The sequence below is a fragment of the Heloderma suspectum genome, chromosome 5 (genome assembly GCF_057233095.1).
Source record: "Heloderma suspectum isolate Gila_16-S chromosome 5, 16-S_ref, whole genome shotgun sequence".
NCBI lineage: Eukaryota > Metazoa > Chordata > Lepidosauria > Squamata > Helodermatidae > Heloderma > Heloderma suspectum.
This window is the reverse complement of record NC_139462.1, coordinates 196,627,909-196,650,670: the sequence shown is the minus strand read 5'-3', so window position 1 is coordinate 196,650,670 and position 22,762 is coordinate 196,627,909. Positions and strand designations below refer to the sequence as shown.

The 22,762-nt window shown below is 43.0% G+C and overlaps 2 protein-coding genes across 6 annotated transcripts in view; one reads left to right on the top strand and one right to left on the bottom strand.

The window, feature by feature from the left end:
* The first annotated feature begins 62 nt into the window (after nucleotides 1–62).
* On the top strand, nucleotides 63–17,165 carry LOC146345029 (uncharacterized). Of its 4 annotated transcripts, XR_014792404.1 has the most exons (5): nucleotides 63–325; nucleotides 6,633–6,740; nucleotides 9,610–9,723; nucleotides 11,537–11,664; nucleotides 16,729–17,165. XR_014792404.1 is itself a non-coding variant. In XM_084858948.1 (4 exons), exons 1-4 carry the CDS (start codon nucleotides 272–274, stop codon nucleotides 11,570–11,572), a joined length of 312 nt encoding a protein of 103 aa, XP_084715074.1. In that variant the 5' UTR covers nucleotides 63–271; the 3' UTR covers nucleotides 11,573–12,454. The 4 variants fall into 4 exon arrangements, 2 of the variants coding, with proteins under 2 accessions (XP_084715074.1, XP_084715073.1); XR_014792405.1 differs by lacking the exon at nucleotides 16,729–17,165 and having other exon boundaries at nucleotides 6,670–6,740; nucleotides 10,639–12,454; XM_084858948.1 differs by lacking the exon at nucleotides 16,729–17,165 and having other exon boundaries at nucleotides 11,537–12,454.
* The window catches only part of STEAP4 (STEAP4 metalloreductase), a 34,372-nt gene continuing 16,066 nt past the window's right edge, over nucleotides 4,457–22,762 (bottom strand). The window contains exons 2-6 of one of the 2 annotated variants that reach the window (XR_014792402.1): nucleotides 11,906–12,379; nucleotides 10,204–10,731; nucleotides 9,365–9,529; nucleotides 5,471–7,721; nucleotides 4,457–5,327 (exon numbers count right to left, since the gene is read on the bottom strand). Coding sequence is in view for 1 of the 2 variants with exons in the window: in XM_084858943.1 (XP_084715069.1) it covers nucleotides 7,455–7,721; nucleotides 9,365–9,529; nucleotides 10,204–10,731; nucleotides 11,906–12,379 (1,434 nt within the window). In the remaining variant the exon portion in view is untranslated. Of the gene's footprint in view, nucleotides 5,328–5,470; nucleotides 7,722–9,364; nucleotides 9,530–10,203; nucleotides 10,732–11,905; nucleotides 12,380–22,762 lie in introns of those variants that run through there. The other variant, XM_084858943.1, reaches the window with a different exon arrangement.

Sequence of the window (22,762 nt, the reverse complement as noted above, 5' to 3'; positions counted from 1 at the left end):
TACTCAGCTCCCCTCCCTCCTGAGAATAATGGAGCAAGCCGGGCTTCCTCCTCTTCCTCCTCCTCTTTTAAAAATGGAAGCTGTCTCTGTGACGGCGAAATGTGGGACTTCGTCATTTTGAGAGCGCTCAAGGCACTGGCGATTTTGCGAATTCCTGGAGAAGGAATTGAAAAAACGCACGTGGTTGAAAACGGTTGCTTTACATATGCAGCAAGGTTGCTGCCAAGCCCAGAGAAGCCGAAAGAAGAAAGATACTTTATAGCGCAGTATAATGCGGGTACATAAAGCGGTAAGACCCACGGAGTCCCACGCGGCTTCCTCACAAGTAAGTGGGCAGAGGGTTGCAGCTTTGCAAAGCAGTTTTATGCATGATTACTGGGGAAGATGTCCCACTGTGTTAAGCACGTGTGTTTAGGATTGGAGCCCTACTTTCCTAAATGTCCCCTGTACTTTGATTTTGGGGGATTTTTTCATACCCTAGCCCCCCACTCCCACAAACTGTTCCAAAGGGAGGTCTAGTCTGAAACTACCAAACTGTAATTCACTGGTCAATTTGGCACCTTGAAGTTTGGTCTCAACAGTTCTTAGGAAAAGGGTTCCTTTTCCTAACAGATCTTAACAGGTCTTAGGAAAAGGAAACCAGCCCAACATGTGATTGTTTCTCCTTATTTATTTACATCATTGGGCTTTTGCTTATTTATCACCAGCAGCTCGTACCTAGGAGAAGGTCGCACTTGCTCACTTCATTTTTTTTTTTGGTCTTCCCTTTGTTTGATTGAAAGTATATATACTTAGATGACTACTTCATGTATCGGATCGTCAGTTCTGGCTGTCTATGAATGCTTATGCCACAATAAATTTGTTTGATTTTAAGGTGCCATGTGACTCTTTGTTGTTTTTCTGCAACAAACTCTGCCTTTCTAGAATTGACTTTGATTTGATTTTTGTAGAATTCTGCAGAACCCTATAAGGTTTGATCAAATATGTTCACCAAATAGCTACGCCATCCTACAAAGCTTGGACTGTTTGTTCAGAACTGTGGTCTGAAATATAAGGAACTAGAGAGAGCTGAAATTGCTTCCTGGTTCCCAGTTCTTTATTCAGCACAAACTGCCTGAACAAGGGAACAATGCTATGACCTACATAGGATTTTTCAGTTTCTGGGCTCCGAGGTCAGAACCCAGAAACTGCACTCCCCTCCTCCTTGTAGCCAGCGCGGTTCTCTCCGTGCCACCTATGTCTCCATATTCTGAAATGAAGTGTGGAGACAAGGAAAAGGGTGTGGACCCAGGGGAGGGGAGGAGACTGCGGAAGCAACGTTACGCAACTTCCTATGTGCCATGCGGCCTCCCCCCCTCCTGCTCCAAAGCTCCCCAGCTAGACAGGCGAAATCAGCTATCTAGCCAGAAATGCAGGATGGCTGGAGGATGGAGGCGAGGATCGCCTCCATGCTCTGGCTGCCCTGCATTGGATAGTTGTCAGCCTCCGAGTTGAGAGGCTGACACCTGTCTCCATAGGATTGCGCCCCAAGGAACTGAAATTCACATGCTTCTGGGAAACCGAATGTAGCTGTGTAAGAATTGCGGAATAGGAGAATAGCTATCTTCATGGTGGAAGCAATTTGTTTGGCTTTGCAGATTACATCAAAAATATTGAAGTTGTATATTAAAATATAGCTTCCACCAGTTGCGTCTAGAAATGTACCTTGTTTCTCTGTAGGAGACTTGCATCCTGGTGTATAAACATTTATTCAGAAGTAAGTTCACTTACTTCCGTGGAGCTTATTCCATAGAACAGAGGTGGGCAGAAGATAGATCTCCAAATGTTTGGACTTCAGCTCTCATAATCCCCTGCCAGTATGGCCAATGGTCAGGAATTCTAGGAGTTGTCCAAAACATCTAAAGATCTACCTTCTGTCCACCCTTGTCTTAGAAAGTATGCATAGGATTGCTCCCAGGAAGCCTGTTTCTGTGCATGATTATATGGAAGCAAGTCCCACTGAGTTCAATAGGATTTATCCCCAAATAAGAGTTGCTCTCTGTAAATGGAAATAAACCTCAGTGAAGTCAATGGGACACAAGAGTGAAGATGGTTAGGGTCAAAGTGCAAGAGGCTATATGTGGGCCCAAGATCTATGAGCTGTCCACCCTTGGTATAAAGGATTTGTGTAATCCAGGATATTAATCTGCATTTGTTCCTGTCTTTATTTCTATAGCAATACTCACCAACAAACCTGCCTATACTAAAACAGGTGTTGCCAGGTAACATAGATAAGGATTGCTCAAGCCTTAAGGAGTTTGATCCAGTTGGCTAAAATAAAACAATAAACCATTCCTTTTCTCCCACAGGGCTATGCCTAGATAATCCACTCCCTTCAAAGTATTTAGACTGTCAGATTTAATGAAAACAAATCATGCATCTACTTTACAAAAGTATTAGACTGGTTTTTATCAATGATGGGGTGTGTCACAGACAGAGACTTGCAGCACCTGTCCTGTGCCTATTTACTTAGAAGTAAATTCCACTATATTCTATGGGGCTTACTCCTAGGCAAGTGTGTATGGATCGCAGCCTTACTTGCTTTATTGCAACATTCATTGTACTATTACAAATAGATGTTGCATACGTATATAGAGTTTCTGAAAGACTTGATGCTGCTACATTTTTCTGTACCAGGAAAAGAAGCTTAAATAACTTAGTTAACTAAGTACAACTTCTCTGTAATGGGCTTATGTTACCTATTCATGCTTCTTCCATTCCAACATCTCAAGAGTGACAGCAGTAACAAAATCCATTCATTTTGAAATGCATTTTGATTACTTTTGACTTCATTTTAATCTGGGTCTCAATTTCTCCTTTATTCACATATGTTGGCAATGGCCACAACTGGAAGAGATTAACAGGAGGGTGGGTTGGAGTTTTAAGGTGCTATAGGGCCAAGAAAATAGCTTGGAGATACTTGGATTTTGCTTCATGCTTGAGGTCTAAGAGTTAGATGCTAACATATATTTGAAATCGGAATCCTTTTTTTCTCATCAGCCACATGGCTTGGTTCACATTTGAGCCATCTGAAATTATATTAAGCTACTACTTAAACTGCAAGCAAAGTTCTTTTCTCCACAGCCCCTGAAAATCCTAACCACCCCAGTCTAAGGATTAGTAACAGATCTGAAGTGGGAAGTCCAGCCACGTGTGATTTGTCTCATTTCAGACCTACTTTCCTAGCAGCTTCTTCAAATTTCTTCTCCCCTAATTTGAGACAGCAACTCCAAGTGTCTTAAGGAGCGATGTGACTCTAACCGCTCAACACTCTAGCCCAGAGGGGGTGACATGTGGCCCTCCAGATGTTGTTGGAGTCCAACATCTGGAGCCAGTATGGCCAGTTGTCAAGGATGATGGGAATTCAAGTCTTTTTCAGACATCGAGTAATTAGGATATGTCGAACTTAGAGATGTACAATTTCTGGAAATTTTGAGGCCATGGGAAAAATCTGTTTTTTCAGAAACAAATGGAAATTTTGGGAAAAATTGAAAAATAAACAATACTTTTTTTTTAGCATTCTGTTCTTTACAGATCTAAAGACACGTTGTTGCTTTAATACAGCCTTCCCCAACCTGGTGCTCTCCAGATATTTTGGACTTCACCTCCTATCAGCCTCAGGCAACATGGCCAGTGGTCAAGAATGCTGGGCACTGTAGTCCAAAATATCCAGAGGGCACCAGGTTGGGGAGGGCTGATTTAGGAACATAACACAGGATTTCTGTTCCTAAAGTTACTGTATGTATAATTTCATTGGTTCATAATAATTATCATTATATTTTAAAACTTTAAAAAGTAAACTCAGTAAATTTGTAAATATTGTCCGAATAGATTAGAACTACATTAAGAGTGCAATCCTATTGGGATAGTTGGCTGCCTCCGAACTCAGAGGTGTCCAACTATTCTATGCCGGGCGGGCAGAGCACAGAGGGGATCCTCTCCAACACGGTCTGCCTGCCTGCCTTTTGTGGCTAGATGGCCAATTTTGGCTGTCTAGCCGGGGCACTTCAGAGTGGGGGGGGAGGTTGCGTGGCATGGTGCATAGGCAACTTCATAATGAAGCTTCCACGCTCCCCTCCCCATCCCTGGGAATGCCCCCATTTCGCCCTTTCTGAGACTGATGAAAACCGCACAGTGCGGTTTCTAGGAATTGAGCTCGGAGCACTGGTCCCAGCTTGGTTCCCAGAAACTGAAAAATCCTATGGCCCTCTAGACACTGTCTAGTGGGCCATAGGATTGCTCTCCCCATGACTGCTACAGCATCAGAAACACAGGACTGTATAGAACAAAACCCATACTGTCAAGAACACACATTTACTGTCAAGAATGCACAATGGTGACTCTACTCACATGCTGGGAAACCGAGCATAAGTGTCTCTCAATCAAATACACTTTAGATCAGTAATTTTAATAAGGAAAAAAGAAATAACTATGCTGGGAATCTTACAGAGAGGATTAAAAAAAATTTCCCCCATGGCTTCATTATTTCCAGACATTTTACATCCCTAGTCTTTTTTATAAAAGTGTTCTTATTACATAGTCTAGAAATTATTTGGGGCGAGTAAAGGCTGGGTAACAATATATAAATACTTTGTCTTACATTCTAAAAGAAAATATTTCATAATCCAAAGCTGTTCAATTTTTCAGGAAAGAAGGTCCTTGGAAAAAGCAGAAAAAAACTTTTTTTCTGAATTTTTCAGATTTTTTATCTGGGCCTTCATGTCTCTAGTCTAACTACATGTATACTGACTTTCAACGCTAAGGTTCATTTCAGGCTTGTATGCATTCACATATGTATCGATATATTCAAGCAACTTGGTAGGTAATGAGACAGAAAGTTTTCAAGGCATGCATCCCAAACTGATGGGGGCTTACTCAAAAGTAAGTCCTGCTAAATACAGTTGGATAAACTGCCAAGGAAATGCACATATGATCACAGTCTTAGGCTGCAATCCTATGCATGTTTGGATAGAAAAAAGTCCTACAACTCCTAGCATGCTCAACTTACTGTTCTAAAATAATTTTATGGTCTAAAACAGCCTTCCCAAATGTCATGCCCTCCAGATGCTTTGGACTTCAACTCCCATCAGGCCCAGCCAGCATGGTCAATGGTTAGGAATGCTGGGAGTTATACCCCAAAACATCTGGAGGACACCATGTTGGAGAAATCTGCTTTAAAAGTTGGGTCTACCTGGTGTTACATGGGACTTTTCTCCTTGAGCATGTGTTTTCTTTCATTATCCAGAGGGGCAGCCCTGCTATTCTCTTGCAGCAAAAGCAACAACATTCTTGTGGCACCTTCAAGATTAACAGATTTATTCTGGAATAAGCTTTCATGGACACTGTCCGCTTCGTGCATCTGATGAAGTGGAGACCGTCCATGGAAGTGTATGCCAGAATGATTTTGTTCGTCTTTAAGGTGCCACAAGACTCCTTGTTGTTCTTTTTTTCATTGTTCATCTTTGACTGCAAAGGTATATATTTCTAAGGGCACAATCCTATGGCCACTAGTCAGTGGCTAGACAGCCATAGGATAGGTCAGGTCCTGGGAACCGACCTCCACCCTCTCCTGCGCTGCCTCATAGGCAGCGCAGAATGGCCACGCACTCAGAAGAGGAGTGCGGGGCAGCGAAAACGGAGCGTTCTTGGGGGCATGCCAGGGTGGGGAGGGCAGAAGTGCTGTTCCAACACTTCCTATGCATCATCCAGTGTCCACCCACCCCGCTCCGGCTTCCCGCAGCTAGACAGCTGAAATCGGCTGTCTAGCCACAAATGCAGGCCAGCTGAAGTGCAAAGGGGACTATCCCCTCCATGCTTCTCCTGCCCTACATTGGATAGGCTGTCACCTCCGAGTTTGGAAGCGGCCGCCTATCCCAATAGGACTGCGTCCTAAATTGTTCATAGTTATTTCCTTGCTCTCTGCAATGTGAAGACACCAGCCAACTCTTTTTCACTGAAAACCTATCTACCTCTTCCTTGTCTTTTAAAAGCTTAGCTTTAACTTCTTCATCTTCATTGGTAAAGGAAAAAAGAATAAGAGTCTGACTTTGCTACTGCCCCTCTCTAGTTAAAAAAGGAAATATTTGTTATTAAAACCGGTTTTCTTTATTGTGATTAAAATATACGTAGTACAAATGTTGATGCTTAAAGTACATAGAGATTAATGCTTCAAAAACAAAAGGCATATATTTTCATTAAATATGGTACAGAAATACATTAATTAATAGGCAATATTGTATCCCAAGATGCTTGTACGAAACCACTTCCCAATTATTGATTTAGCTCATTCACAGGCTCTTCTCCATCAATAGTTGTCTCACAGTAATATACACACAGGGGAATATTATAATTAAGAATTTTTACAGGGTCCTAAATCCATCTTAGTAAAAATGAATGTAGACGTCCAATTTGCATCCATGGCTGTTGGCTATATCAGTTCAAAGAAGTCCGTGTGCCATCCTTTTATAGGAAAAAATATTCCGTTGTCTAAGACTACAATCAAATTCTCCACAAAAGCATGGCCAGCTTCAAATGTAAGGAAATCTCTTCATGGAAATAGGTTTTGTAGGAAATTGCATGTAATCTGTGTGCAGGTTGTCCTGTGTGTCATTGCAGATATGTACATTTCAGAGTATATCCACACAGTGCACGTGACCTGGGGAGCCATCACCAGTTTTGTCATCTTTGAAGCACCTCTACAGGTAGGAGGAGACTATGAATCTGAAAATGCTCAAAACAGGACTAGAAGCCACTCTTCAATATGATTATTGTTGTGGCTTATGCCGTAAACCAGGGGTGCTGACCCTCTTTCGACTCGAGGCCCAAATTTAATTCTGGAGAAGCTCTCGGAGGCTGCATTCCAGTGGCGAGTGGGGCTGAAGTCAAAGGGGGCAGGGCCAAGATGCCAGCATATTTTGACTTAAAGCTCTTCCTGCCAGTAGCCAAGCCTTAGGAGAGGCATTTCAGCCTTTTAGAATGGGGGAAAGCACACGCAGACAATCCAGGAAATGACCCAAGCATCAGTGGTTGGGGGAACGGGGGTGGCACCGGGGGGAAGGGGGAAACCCCAGAGGGCTGCATTTGCCCCATGGGCCTGAGATTCTGCATCCCTGCCATATACCTACAGGGAACATGCCTTATAATCTGTGGTTCCACTGCAAAATGGGTTTCTCCAGTGGAAGTCAAAAATAAACTATAATTGTTTCCTCCAATCCCAAGACCAGAAAAGGAGGACTCCTTAGGGAGAGAACGGGAACAAGATGAATATTGGTGAATTCCTGTCAAGATTTCCTGGTCTTTATGTTACAGAGTAACATTCTCTTTTTGTTTAGCCAGTCTTCAGTGTGTTTTAGTTGTTTACACTCTGCCCATTTTACCTATTTATAGATATAAAATTTTGTACGTTTTCTAAGAGATTATACAGCTGATGAACTGCTGTTGTTTGACTGGTTTGGGTATTTGGGTTTCCTCTCCCAGCCCTGTCGAATCTGAGTTAGCAGTCTATCTATGCATGGAAATATTAGAAAAAACTTAACGACCAACACAATGCAAGGGATAATGAGGGAGAACATATAAGCTGCAGGAAGGAACCATGGGTATGAGGCACTGTTCAGGAACCTCTTTCCGCCATAGCCCAATGTATGGGCAGTGCAGAAAACCAATGTAAGGTAGCCCAGGTAAGACTGTGGGAAGAAAAAAAGAGAGAGAAGAAATATGATTAAACATATAAGAAGAGCCATGCTGGATCAGACCAAGGGTCCATCTAGTCCAACATTCTGTTCACACAGTGGCCAACCAGCTGTCGACCAGGAAGCCACAAGCAGGGCATGAGTGCCATTGTGCATTGTCTGGGAAGCCGTTGTGAGGTACATAAGGCAAATCAAAGAGCATTCCAGCCATTTATCAAAAGTTAACCTATCAAAAGTTGACCACTTATCAAAAGTTGACAACACGTGGCCCTTATACAAACATGTTGAATTCAGGAAGGAAGAATACAAATGTATTCCTTGTGGAGGTTGTTCAGGAAGACTGGGGCAACCACAGAGAAGGCCCTTGTCCTTGCAGCAGGTGCTCTATTTTCCCAAAGTGAGGGAACTGGGAGAAGCGTCTTTGAAGACTGGCTCCACGGACAAATCTCTCTGTTTTGCTTTCTGTAACATTCATATTTTTTTCAAGGATAAGTTTGTTTTGTCCCATTTCCACATCAGTTTGCCAGTGTTTTTCTTAAATTCTGCATGAATGTTTGAATGCATTTTTTCAAGCACTTCCCCCTGCTACATGACTTTTTGATAGAACTGCACCACAAAATTTGGAGTAGTGTGGAAATCAAAGGTTAATATTGTTCCAGTTTCAGTATTTATTGGGGAAGTCCAAAATGGCTTGGGATCATATTAGAATGCAAACTGATTAGGTGGGTTGGTCAAAGATTGTGATAACCCCTTTCCTCCCCATCCCTGGCCATAAATATTTAAGGTCTAGTGAAATAAATGCAGAAGGAAAAGCCTCTGCCCCTCAAAGGATTATGGGCACAATCCTAGACATGTTTAGACAGAAAAAAAGTCCTACAACTCCCAGGGAATGCACAGGACTTTTTTCTGTCCAAACATGCACAGGATTTCTCCCTAAACACTCCATGCTGGAACATCCAATGCCTCATCAGCCAAAGGCGCCCCCCAGGCAATAAGAAGATGAGCTGATTTGGAACAGACGTTGTTATCTTTGACACTTCAGTGGGAAATCAGTTTCTTCTGTGAGGGGAGAAAGGAGTTTATATTGGAGTAGATGGTATTCCACTCTGAAAGATGCCAAAACTCTAACTAGACAGGAAACAAAATTCTTCCCTTCCCTCTATGCATAGGATTGCGCCTCAGGGCTATAATATTTGAGAGTTGGGGGCCGCGGTGGCTTAGTGGTTAAGATGCTGAATTGCAGACTGGAAGGTCAGCAGGACAGCAGTTCGAGACCCGAGTGCTGCGTGACGGAGTGAGCTCCCGTCTTCAGTCCCAGCTCCTGCCAACCTAGCAGTTCGAAAGCAAGAAATTGCAAGTAGATAAATAGGTACCGCCTCGGCGGGAAAGGTAACAGCGTTCCGTGCACCTCAGTGTTCAGTCATGCCGGCCACATGACCACGCTGTCTTTGGACAGCGCTGGCTCTTCGGCTTGGAAATGGAGATGAGCACCACACCCTAGAGTTGGACACCACTGGTTGGGGACACCTTTACCTTTTTTTACCTATTGCATTTGGCAGGCCTTTTGGGTAGGTCTGCAGAGCAACACACTGCAAGCTGGGAAGACGAAAAGAGTTTCCCAGCTAACGAGCTCTTACCTGTACAAACCGAAACTCTCTCCAGTTGACACTGTTGCTGACAGAGGGCAAGGAGGTTATTCCCAGGAGGACAAACAAAAAAAATCCCAAGATACCAAAAGCAAGATAAGCGTCACTATGCCAGCCTGTTCCAATCAGAAATGGATCCGTTCTGTTGTTCAATGCCTTAAGGTGAGAAAAAAGGAAAAATATTTTTAATACACGGTAGATTAAAAATATATCATTTTCTATGGGGTTTATTCCAGATTTACATTGGATCAACAGTGCTGGCAGAAGTGGACTACTCCAACCCCTGCTTGCCACAACAGGCTCTCCAGCCCCCTGAAAATGCTACAGAGTCAGGAGCCCTGGTGAATGGGGTGAGCAGTGGTGTCGCTGGGAATAGAGCATTGGGCGGAGAGACCTTCTGTGAATGGAGACCTTCTTCTCATGGAAGGCCCCTTTCTTTTGTGGAAGGCAGATCCTGGATTCAACCCCTCATGAACTTGACAAGTTTTGTAAATGCACATCACATTTGCTCTACAATGATTTGCCCAGGATGAAGTGCAACAAGCAAAGGGTAGTATCCAATGTTAGTCCATCGTAAAGCATACCCACTGAAATGAATGAGAGTTGAGTTAGTCACGACTACTTTAACCCACATTCATTTCAGTGGATCTATTATCCCATGCAGTCTGATGCCCATCTGTGTTTCTGATGACTTCAGAGGCCTCCTTCCAGATTATGTCCCTCCAAAGTTGTATACTCTGTAGTACACTCATTTCATCAAAAGGGTGGTATACTCATTTCATCACTCACCTTGAAGTTGGTGATGAAATGGGAGAAGAATAGGAGCTTACCTGGTCAAGGACAAAAGAGTTCCACCTCCATCTTACATAGTACCGAACAGGGATGATGAGTGTGTACAAAACATGTAGGAAAGCATAAGCCAAGGCTACCAAGCCAAGCTGTTTCCTACACAGCATCCACTGGTCCAGCCAGTTTGGGAAGCGACTGTATTTTGTCCCTCTGTATAACTGGAGAAGAGCGGCAAAGATCCCAGGCAAGTAAACCAAACCAAGAAGGACGAGCGCCACAATCGGGCACACCCGGTTTGGGATGCTAATGAGAATAAAAAAGGAAACGTCTCTGCCTTTCTCAACATAATTGTAGACCACGTCACGGATCACGGAGTAGAAAAAGATGAATGCACTGAGAACAAGAGATAGATAGATAGGGTATTTCCACAGTGGGAAAAGCTGCAAAGGGTAATTCTCGATTTCTTTTGCTGCTAGGAGCGATCCCTTATCCACTGGAGTAAGACCAAGGCTTCGAACGATATCCATAACCTTTTCTTTTGACTTGCTGTCATCTCCACAGATAAACACCTGCATCAGTAAAATGAAATGACGTGAACTAAAGGAATATATTGCTTCTTTATTGCAAAAGTTGGTTTTGCGTACCTCTGACGTCAGTAAGAAACAGTGCTTGAATTGCCACAGTGGGCCCAGCCTCTTACCTCTTGCAATGGCGAGCTTTGCTCATGGTTTTAGAAGGATACAGGGTGGCCAGAAGTTTGGCTATGATTGGCGGAAGTCAGTGCTAGGACTTATGGATTTCACTGAGGGCCCCTCTACCTATGTGCCATAATTCAAGCCCTGGAAAAGGGCTGGATGTTTCTCAGTTGATAAAAGCTTTCCCTTTCTTATCAGCTCTTCGGGGCACAAGATAAAACTAACTTCCGGGTGTTTACGCTTTGGATTGTTAAACCTGCAGCCCCAAGTAGGTTGAGTTTAGGGACAGTTTCATCATGTTTATCAGTTTTATCAATCTGGCCAGAAAGCATCTGGGTTATGAACAAATATTTCAGGGCTCAATGACTGAAAGTGCTTGGGAGGGTGCGACTGACACCAACTTTGCCAATGCTTTGGCACCCAGTCACCACCTCTCATTTCCCAGGCATTTTGGCTGGTTGATTTTGCCTGTTCTATGGTATTTGCTGCCTCCTCTGCTTTCATCATGATTCTGTGGTTTTACTGTTTTTAGTATGTATTATTCTAGTCATGCTTGTACACCACCCTGGTGCCAGCAAGGATGAAGGGCGGCTTAAAAATGTTTTCATGAGTAATACATCAAATGTGGGAAATGGAATGAGACTTTCACCTCGGCCTCCTTGCTTCTCTTTAAATAAAGGCAAAGGTGTCCCCAACCAGTGGTGTCCGACTCTAGGGTGCGGTGCTCATCCCTGTTTCTAAGCCGAAGAGCCAGCGCTGTCCGAAGACGCTTCCGTGGTCATGTGGCCGGCATGACCGAACACCAAGGTGCACGGAACGCTGTTACCTTTCCCGCCGAGGCGGTGCCTATTTATCTACTTGCAGTTTCTTGCTTTCACACTGCTAGGTTGGCAGGAGCTGGGACTGAAGACGGGAGCTCACTCCATCACGCGGGTCTCGAACTGCTGTCCTTCCGACCTTCCGGTCTGCAGTTCAGCGTCTTAACAACTAAGTCACCGCGGCCCCTCTCTTTAAATAGGGGCATCCTTTGTCCCAGAGATGTCCTCACCTGTCTGCTTGCATCCAAGCTGCCTGACTGCAGGGCCCACGCTGACACTGTGTTAAATGCTTTCACCACCTTGCTGCCCGGCATCATCTGGGCGAGATATTCAGCATTCGATTCCGGATACTGGTTTATTTTGAGGTTGTTGCTCACGTCCACCAACACTTTCCCATTGAGAACGTCCCTTAGGCTTTCAAGAAAGCTGTAGTGGGCTCTCTGGATGGCTATGATGACAATGTCAGATGTTTCTGCAGCTTCTGCGTGAGTTAGCACCGTGGCTCCTCGGGGGATCAGTCCGGAGGTCTGGGCACTTCGGCTTCCAAATACAACAGAATAGCCACACTGCATCAACTTGTGTCCTAGAGATCTTCCAAAATCACCCGTTCCAAAAATGCACACAGTCTCCTTCTTGTTAGGTAAATCTGAAGTTAGGGGAACCATCGTGTTGTTCTTCTCCATTATGGACCAGTATGAAATTACCTGGTAAAATACAAGATCGTACATATGAAACATTATAAGAATTTGCTAGAAATACAATATCTTGGTCTAATTCTCAAGTAACTTTTTCTAATTCTTAGCATACATTAGTATTTTACAGAGACCACCATCCCTGCTTGAAAGTGTGTTGCTCACTGATCTACAGATCAGTATCATGTGTTGCATTAGATCACCTGCATTCATCTAAAAGCCTTGTTCCCTGCTGGGATTTGCAATAATGCAAACCAGTGGAGGCTGGGGGCTCCGATGTCAGTGGGGTGGTGAATCTGCTCCAGGTTTCAGTCAGAACTCTAAAGGAGCTCCTTTAGAGTTCTGACTGAAACCCAGAGCAAATGCACAACCCCACTGACATCAGAGCCACCAGCCTCCACTGTTGCAAGCACAGGACACACTGAATAGTTTCCTTTTGATTCTGTTGTGAATGTGATCTGTAAGACTTGTTATATATGCATCTTTGTCCACCCCCCATCTCACCAGTGAAGAGCATCATGCAGCAGATCTGACAGCAAATCTCTTTTTCCAAGGTGCAGAGAATGGATGGGCCCCACAAACTGTTTATGAGGATTTTTTGTTTTAGATGAAGCACTGCTAACCGAGTTCATTTATCTTTTCCTAAGTGTATACTCTGCCTTAGTGAAGAACTTAGCCTGTGGCTCAAACAAAAATGGGGAGCAAGAAATACATGTTACATGGTGTTAACCAAAAACTGAGCCAAAGTAATATTTAAAGGCAGGTATGTCCAGACAGAGAACTTGTGTGAGCATGGATGGCTTGGTGCGCTTCCCATGTTCATCTTGCTGGGAATGGGGGGAGATTATATGAACCTGGACAAGTTGCACTGAAGATTTCCTGTTCCCTCCACAGCCAAGCATCACTAGGTAGGTTCGCTATTGTGATGCAGGTGGCAGGAACGTAGAGCTGGAGGCTTAAAGCCAGCAGGAGCTAAGGGGCTGTGTCTGTATGTGGGCAGTTATAAGGAGTGGAGCATGTGTTGGTGCAGTTAGCTAATTATGGACTTGGTGGCCTTATGGGAGGGGGACACTTCGGATGGTAATGTGTGTTACTTCACTTACTTCAAAATGTGCTAAGCCAGCCCTGTTGCATTTGGGAGCCTTCCTGTTCATTCTGCTGAGTGGGGCCCTGGCTTTTGCCCCAAAGTCCTGCCCTGATGCACCATAGGGGGCATATATGCACCAGAGCCCAAAATGAGTTCAGGGGAAGGACTGTGGCTCAGTGGTGGAGCCCCTGCTTTGCATAGAGAAGGTTCCAATTTTAATCCCTGGCATCTCTTGGTAGGGCTGGAGAAATTCCTGCCTGAAACCCTGGAAGGCCACTGCCAGTCAGTGTCGACAATACTGGTCTAAGATGGACCAATGGTCTGAGTCAGTATAAGGCAGCTTCCTATATAGAAGCTCCTGGTTGGATATCTACGGAGGCCATGCTTTCATTTTGCTGGGCCCTGCCTGCTTGCTTTTAACATCATCATCATCAAGGACCAAGTTCATTGAGAACGTATTCATATAAAACCTTGAGGCCTCTCTCATAAAAATAACAACCCTCTTTTGAAAAATATGCACCAAGACGTTGCAAAGGAAAGTGTCAAGGTCGGCCTTGTGTGCTTCTCAGTTTTCACTGTTATAGTTGTTTGTTAGAAACGCTAGTGCAGAAATTGCTAAGGTAAGTTAATATTTCATACAACACTCCTTTTTATATATTTGATTCCTTTCTGTACAGCAGATCATTCTGTAAAGTTAACTTCCAAGAAATGAAACTAGACCTCTCAGAGGATACTGTTAGTAAGTGGGTTAGGTAATTTCACTTCAGTTTTTCAGTTCACTCTCTCTGGTATGCAAGATTGAATAGCAGACTTCTGTCATGTTAGAAAAACTTACTGATGATCTCAGTGCCTTGGGAAATTCAAGTGGAAGAAATGCTACAGTTCCTTTCTGCAGATATTCTTGGGATTTGGCACGAAGCCCGAGACACTTGCGTTACATGACACGTTCTGAATGTAAAGTCAGTTTCCCCCCCTTATAAACCTTGTTGCAAAGCTATCTGTAGATATTTGTTTTGGAAAGGATAATATCCATGTAGAACTCCATTTCTGTGAATCATGAATCATGTTTACATGGGCTTGCAATTTTTATTGGAGCTTAGGGAATTTTTTATTTCCTAGAATCAGGGCTCATTATAAATACACCTCTACTTCAGTTCACTAAGCTGCTTTTCTCTTAGAAGGGAATATATATTTGCAAAAATATAAAGCAAATGTTTACCCAAGAAGATAGTTCTTGGTGTCTTCTAAAGTGGAAGAAATAAAGGAATACAAAGTTTGAAGACGTCTATAGGGAAATGACAGAAATAACCAGCTAGTTTACAGGTCCAATCCATAACAGGACTTAATGCAAATGTTTCTACTTATAAGCTTGCAATTTCACACAAAGATACAAGTATAATACCAGTAGAACCCATGCAAGAATAGCTTATACCCCATGCATCACTGAAACATTTGAAATTATCAGTTTTAAAAACAAAAGTATTAATGAGATTTTCCCCTTATGCCCTCTGGCATATAATGATGGCAATAATAGCCAACTGACTCTGAAGGTGGTTCTTTTATTTATTATTGATTTATTTCAGGAGTTTATATACTACACCTTCAACGCTGAAGTTTCCATGGCAGTTTTTAAACATAAAATATAAATACAATCTAATAAAACAACTAACACCAATAATAAATCAGAAAATTCCACCAGCATTTAAACTATTAAAAGATTTTTTTTAAGGTTTTGACTGGTAACAAAAGGATAATGATGTATGCTCAAGCTCAGGTCCCATAGTTAAAGTATGGAATTTGCTACCACAAGATGTAGTGATGGCCACCAATTTGGATGGCTTTCAAAGGGGATGAGACAAATTCATGGAAGATAAGGCAATCCATGGCCACCAGACCTGATGGCTATATGCTACCTCCGGTATCAGAGTCAATATTCCTCTGTACAGCAGTTGCTGGGGAACACGAGCGGAATGGTGCTATTGCACTCATGTCCTGCTTGTGAGCTTCCCAGAGGCAGCTGTTTGGACACTGTGTGAATGGAATGCTGGACTAACTTTGTGTTAGCTGGAGGAGAGTAAAAGAAGGAATAAGCATAAGAGCATATGGTTATCGAAAGTATACAATTGAAAAGGAGGAAATATAGGAGATAAAAGCTTAGTGTGTGTTTTTTAATAGAAGTGAGGCAAAAATCAAGCCAGGTTTTGTTATGTTTATGAGTTCCATTACATACATATATTGTACCCACGAATAAAGTTAGTTATCAGAAAGTCAGTTATTTGGATTTTAGGGATGCCTTACAGAGTTAAGATTTGTTGTTCTGCCCTCTGTTTTCTTAGAGAGCCATTTTAAGAAATGACCCTTGGAACAGTGTTGTTGTGTGTTTTGTAAAACTGTGACTGAGGATACTGTCCATTATGTTACCCAAGTCTCCTTTAAATATTTGTCTGAGTTTAAGCTCAGGAAGAATTTTGTCACAGCCAGTGAATTTGTATGTTTTCTGTTGTTTGATAGTGAAAAATTTGTTACCTTGTGTGTTTCCTTATTTGCACTGGTGGCCAGGAAATTGAGACCTAAATTTGTTGCATAACTCTGGTTGTTATTTCTGTTTTGTTATGGCTCACAGCTGAACAACAGCAAAATGTTTATTGCTGATCATCATAGAGCAGTCTTCCCAACCTGGTGCCCTCTGGATGTGTGGACTACAACTCCCAGCATCCAACACTTCCAGAGAGTATCAGGTTGGAGAAGGCTACCATAGGCCATTGCAATTATAGCTAAACAATAAAATTACGTATTAAGAGTATCATGCATAAAGGACCATGAGAAGGAGGCACAGAGACATGAAATAGCTCAAGCAATAAAGACTTCGTAAGTGTTTGCTAAATTATAGTAGCAAGGAGGAGAATAAGCAATATCATGACTCTGCCTTTCCTCCCAAGAACTGCTGCATACATGACCCTTCTCTCCATTTTATAATCGCAATTGTGAGATAGGTTAGGCTGAGGGTCAGTGACTGGCGCAAAGTCACCAATGAACTTCATGGGAGAGTGGGGACTAAAACGCAGTTCTCCCTGGTCCTAGACCAACACTCTAACCACACTACACCACATTCTCACTCCTACACCACACTGCCACACTAGTTACAATCCCAAGCCATGTGGCAGTGAGATGCTTTTCATGGTGTGGGTCTATTTGTGTGTCCTTGCACATAACTCCCAGTTATACCCCCTGCCCAAAGAAACTTCAAAAGTAATTGGATGTTGTTGATCTTTAGATTGATGGCCTATGAATGGATCTTACATTCATAGTAATCCCTGGTCTTGAGGACAAAAGACAGTTTCCTTACAACAGCTTCATCTACACTGGCTGAAAGAAAGCGAACCAACCACATCACCTCCTGAGCTGAGAACACTTTGGTGAAGTATGTAGCTCAGTCTTCCCCAACTTGGCACTCTCCGGATTTGTTGGATTACAACTCCCATCATTCCCAGTCAGCATGACCGTGCACTCCTAGTAAACCGCCTGGAACCATAATTTTAGGTATGTCAACAGACTACCTCTAGATGGCAGCATGGGTTTACTTTGTGACTTGATGGCTTGTCTTTATGTATCAGCCTGGCTGCATAAAGCTTGCTGAGAAAGGGGAATACTAAAGCAATATATTTGGTTTTCTTATGGGGAGTAAACACTCTCTAATTGCGATAAATAAGTAAAACAACATTTATTGTGCACTGTAGTTTTTCCTAACTATAGCTCTATCACCTTCGTCCCCCACTGAAATTGGAATACAAAAGACTTGAATATAGTGGCTAGGAGAGTAAGTGTTTATTTTGCAAGTGCATGTAGTCATGACTCTTGGATTTTGGGAGGTCAGTCCTATCTAGAATACACACTCTACCAGGAATATCTCTTGCTCAAGTGCCATTTAAAATGGGGGGGGTCCCTTGATCCCCCAGAGATCCCAAAAAATAATGTAACATCAGATTTGTATCTCACCCTTTCTCTGAGGAAATGGTGATGTTGATTCTACAATAGTGGCTTGAAGGGTAGGGCTGCCTACTGTAGTTTGCAGTGTTCTGTGTTCTTTAGTCTTGATTGATTTAACCTGCATAAATTGCACATGACTTAAAATAACTTGAAGGGAAAAAACCTACACCTTTCTATGGCTTAGATCCAACAATGTTCTTGTGTAAGCGGGAGGCATTTTTGCTAGTGCAAGGTGCCCCTGATTTCTGCTGATTCCCCCCTCCTGCCACATCATGCACATCCCATCCCAGGAGGTCCCCAACTATTAAAAGCAACTTTTTGGACGGCACAGGAAGCTGCGGCAGGGATGAAGAGACAGGAAAGTCTTGTAGCACAAACGGCGCTTTGCTCATCTTAGGAATGAAAGCTTTGTTTTTAGATCATGTAGGTATAAGGCAGAAAGAGGCAGCTGCTTTAGGCAGCAGATACTGAGGGGCGGCAAGATGCTAGAGGACAGAGTTGTGTATGCCATGCAGCCTTCCCTGGGACCTCCTAAGCTAGCCTACTGGGCTCATTAGGCAGAGTGAGATGGCTGCTGATGCTGCTTTGGAGTGTGATGAAAGGGTAACAAATAATTATTTGATTTACTATTGTTGTATTTTAACTCCCAAAGAGAGTTGCTTGTGGGATTTGGGGCCTCAGGTGCCAAAATAACTTGGCCAGCCTTGGGTAAAATGTACCCTGACTTGCATAGGGATGGGAGGGGGAATGGGCACCATTTCATGTTCTTCCTCAAGCAGCAAAATGTCTTGGGCTGGCCCTTCTAGCTTGTTGCCCTCAGGTGTGATGGAAGATGTTGTCCTGTCACCAGTGTTGGGATAAGATTCAACCAGCAGTCTACTTAGTTCCTGCACATGGAACAAGTGGGGTGCCATCTTGTCCTTCGGCTCAGGCATCAAAATGTCTTGGGCCAGTTTGGAACCTGAAGCTAATGTTTTTCAGGGCTTCTAGATTGCAAATTGACTGACAGCACAACCCTATGCAATCTACTCAGAAGTAAGTCCCACTGTGTTTAGTAGGCCTTATTCCTAAGAAGGTCTGCATTGGATTTTAGTGTAAGGGATCTATAGCCCTAAGGATCTTAGTTCTAGTCATTTGGGAGCCAACAATCAGTAGATACACTTCTAATCCTCTGTGAGGCAATAAGAAACTACCTGCCTCTGTCTGGGCAGGTCTTCCACTTTCCTCTCCACTCAGTCAGTCACACTTGGTGAAGTCAGACAAGGCAGTCTTTCATTAGTGGCATGCCATGAATGTTTCAGTCTGTTTGCACTCTGCAGTAGGGACACTTCAGCAGATGTGAGTAGCTGCAGATTGCAGCCTGTAGTTGATATGCCTCAAAGCAAGCAACGCCTTGTTTCAAAATGTCATGATTAAGCTGAGGCCTAAATAACCATGCTAAATGGAAGAGGAACCTATGAAAATATGTCCATTCAGTGGAGATTGGTGGCTCCTATGTCAGTGGCATAGTGAATCCACTCTGGATTTCAGTCAGAACTCTAAAGGAGCTATCCAAGGTGCTTATCTCTATCCCCAAAATGTGCTCAAGACCTTGGATAGCTCCTTTAGAGTTCTGACTGGTTCTTTCTGAAACCCAGACTTCACTGGCCCTCTGACATAGGAGCCACCAGCCTCCACTGTGTCCATTGTCTAAGTAACGTCTTGAGAAAGAAGGCAAGAAAGGCCTTTGATTGAACTTACCAACTTGCCTGTCTTGGTTTGTTTGTAGAGCCAAAAAAGGGGTGAGTGTCCAGAGGATGGGGAAGAGTGTTGCTGCACCAATCAGCAAACAACACATGTGGCAACCAAGAAAGGTCCAAAACCATTCTAATAGAATGTTGAAGAAGATGTATCCCAATGTGTTTCAATACAGTTATGATATTGGCCACCAGTGTAACGGGCTTTAAAAGGAGATTCGAGAAATTCATAAAACATAAGCCTGTCTGTGAATCATTAACTTGTCTCATGGATTTCTAAACTGAACACTGTCTATGAACCACTTTGAGCACCGCGAGTATTTGTGGAAAAGATGATATATAAAAACAATTCACTATCCTTTAAAAATGGATTCGACAGATTCATGGAGGATAAGGCTATCAATGGCTACTAGTCATGATAACTAAATAGACAGTCCATGTTCAGAGTAGGGATTGACTGGGGAGAAATTGGTTCAGTTCACATTTTAATGTGAACTTAATGTAATTTTAATGTGAACTTACCTAATTTTGCACTTTTGAACCAATATGCAAACCGAAACTCAGTTATCCTTCAAAATGTGCACTTCTCCATTGCAAAATTTGGAGTTCTCCAATCAAAAATTGCATACAGTTGTATGTGTATTGGGGAATGTGCAAACCAAATGCATATTTTATTAAAACTAATGTTCAAAAATGTACTGTGTTAGGAAAATAACTTACAAAAATGTGTACGTTACGCAAAATTATGTACAAAAATGCATGTATTCAGAGAAATGCACACACAAATGTATACACATTTCTGTTGTTGTTTATTCGGTCAGTCGCTTTCGACTCTTCGTGACCTCATGGACCAGCCCACACCAGAGCTTCCTGTCGGCCGTCGCCACCCCCAGCTCCCCCAAGGTCGAGTCCGTCACCTCCAGAATATCATCCATCCACCTTGCCCTTGGTCGGCCCCTCTTCCTTTTGCCTTCCACTTTCCCTAGCCTCAGCATCTTCTCCAGGGTATCCTGTCTTCTCATGATGTGGCCAAAGTACTTCAGTTTTGCCTTTAATATCATTCCCTCAAGTGAGCAGTCTGGCTTGATTTCCTGGAGTATGGACTGGTTTGATCTTCTGGCAGTCCAAGGCACTCTCAGAATTTTCCTCCAGCACCACAGTTCAAAAGCATCTCTCTTCCTTCGCTCAGCCTTCCTTATGGTCCAGCTCTCGCAGCCATAGGTTACTACGGGGAATACCATTGCTTGAACTATGCGGACCTTTGTTGTCAGTGTGATGTCTCTGCTCTTCACTATTTTATTAAGATTTGTCATTGCTGTCCTCCCAAGAAGTAAACGTCTTCTGATTTCCTGGCTGCAGTCAGTGTCTGCAGTAATCTTTGTGCCTAGAAAGACAAAGTCTGTCACTGCCTCCATGTTTTCTCCCTCTATTTGCCAGTTATCAATCAAGCTGGTTGCCATAACCTTGGTTTTTTTGAGGTTTAACTGCAACCCAGCTTTTGCACTTTCTTCTTTCACCTTCGTCATGAGGTTCCTCAGCTCCTCCTCGCTTTCAGCCATCAAAGTGGTATCATCTGCATATCTGAGACTGTTAATGTTTCTTCCAGTGATTTTAACTCCAGCCTTGGCTTCATCAAGCCCAGCACGTTGCCTGATGTGTTCTGTGTACAGGTTGAATAGGTAGGGTGAGAGTATACAACCCTGCTGTACTCCTTTCCCAATCTTAAACCAGTCCGTTGTTCCATGGCCTGTTCTTACTGTTGCTGCTTGGTCGTTATACAGATTCCCCAGGAGGCAGACAAGATGACTTGGTATCCCCATACCACCAAGAACTTGCCACAATTTGTGATGATCCACACAGTCAAAGGCTTTAGAATAGTCAATAAAACAGAAAGAGATGTTTTTCTGAAACTCCCTGGCTTTCTCCATTATCCAGTGGATATTGGCAATTTGGTCTCTAGTTCCTCTGCCTTTTCTAAACCCAGCTTGTACATCTGGCAATTCTCGTTCCATGAATTGCTGGAGTTTACCTTGCAAGATCTTGAGCATTACCTTACTGGCATGTGAAATAAGTGCCACTGTTCAATAGTTTGAACATTCTTTGGTGCTTCTCTTTTTTGGTATGGGGATATAAGTTGATTTTTCCAATCTGTTGGCCATTCTTGTGTTTTCCAAATTTGCTGGCATATGGCATGCATCACCTTGACTGCATCATCTTGCAAGATTTTAAACAGTTCAGCTGGGATACCATCATCTCCTGCTGCCTTGTTATTAGCAATGCTTCTTAAGGCCCATTCAACCTCACTCTTCAGGATGTCTGGCTCTAGCTCACTGACCACACCGTCAAATCTATCCCCGATATTATTATCCTTCCTATACAGATCTTCCATATATTCTTGCCACCTTCTCTTGATCTCTTCTGCTTCTGTTAGGTCCTTGCCATCTTTGTTTTTGATCATACCCATTTTTGCCCAGAATTTACCTCTGATGTTTCTAATTTTCTGGAAGAGGTCTCTTGTCCTTCCTATTCTATTATCTTCTTCTGTTTCCGCACGTTGCTTGTTTAAAAATAATTCCTGATCTCTTCTGGCTAACCTCTGGAATTTTGCATTTAATTGGGCATATCTCCCCCTATCGCTGTTGCCTTTTGCTCTCCTTCTTTCTTGGGCTGCTTCCAGTGTCTCAGCAGACAGCCATTTGTCTTGCCTTCTTGGTTTTCTTTTTCTTTGGGACATTTTTTGTTGCCGCCTCCTGAACAATGTTGTGAACTTCTGTCCATAGTTCTTCCGGGACCCGATCTACTAAATCTAGTCCCTTAAATCTATTCTTCACCTCCACTGCATATTCATGAGGAATATTAGTGAGCTCATATCTAAGTGATCTGTGGGTCTTCCCTATTCTCTTTAGTCTGATTCTAAATTGTGCAATAAGAACTTCGTGATCTGAACTACAATCAGCTCCAGGTCTTGTTTTTACCGACTGCATAGATGTCCGCCACCTTTGGCTACAGAGGATGTAGTCAATCTGATTTCGGTGTCGACTGTCTGGTGAAGTCCATGTCTAAAGTCGTCTCTTAGGTTGTTGGAAGAGAGTGTTTGTTATGCACAGTGAGTTGTCTTGGCAAAATTCTATCAGCCTATGTCCTGCTTCATTTTGTTCTCCCAGACCATGCTTGCCTGTAATTCCAGGTGTCGTTTGAGTACCCACCTTAGCATTCCAGTCTCCTGTAATGAAAATAACATCTTTTTTTGGCGTACTATCCAGTAGGTGCTGCAGATCCTCATAGAACTGATCTACTTCTGCTTCTTCAGCATCTGTAGTTGGGGTGTATATTTGGATCACTGTGATGTTAAATGGCTTACCCTGAATTCGAATTGAGATCATTCTGTCATTTTTTGGATTGTATCCAAGCACTGCTTTAGCCACTTTATTATTAATTATGAAGGCTACTCCATTTCTTCTGTGGTCCTCTTGTCCACAGTAGTAGATCTGGTGGTCATTTGCTGTGAAGTGGCCCATTCCAGTCCATTTCAGTTCACTGACACCCAAAATGTCTATATTTAATCTTGACATCTCCCCAATAACC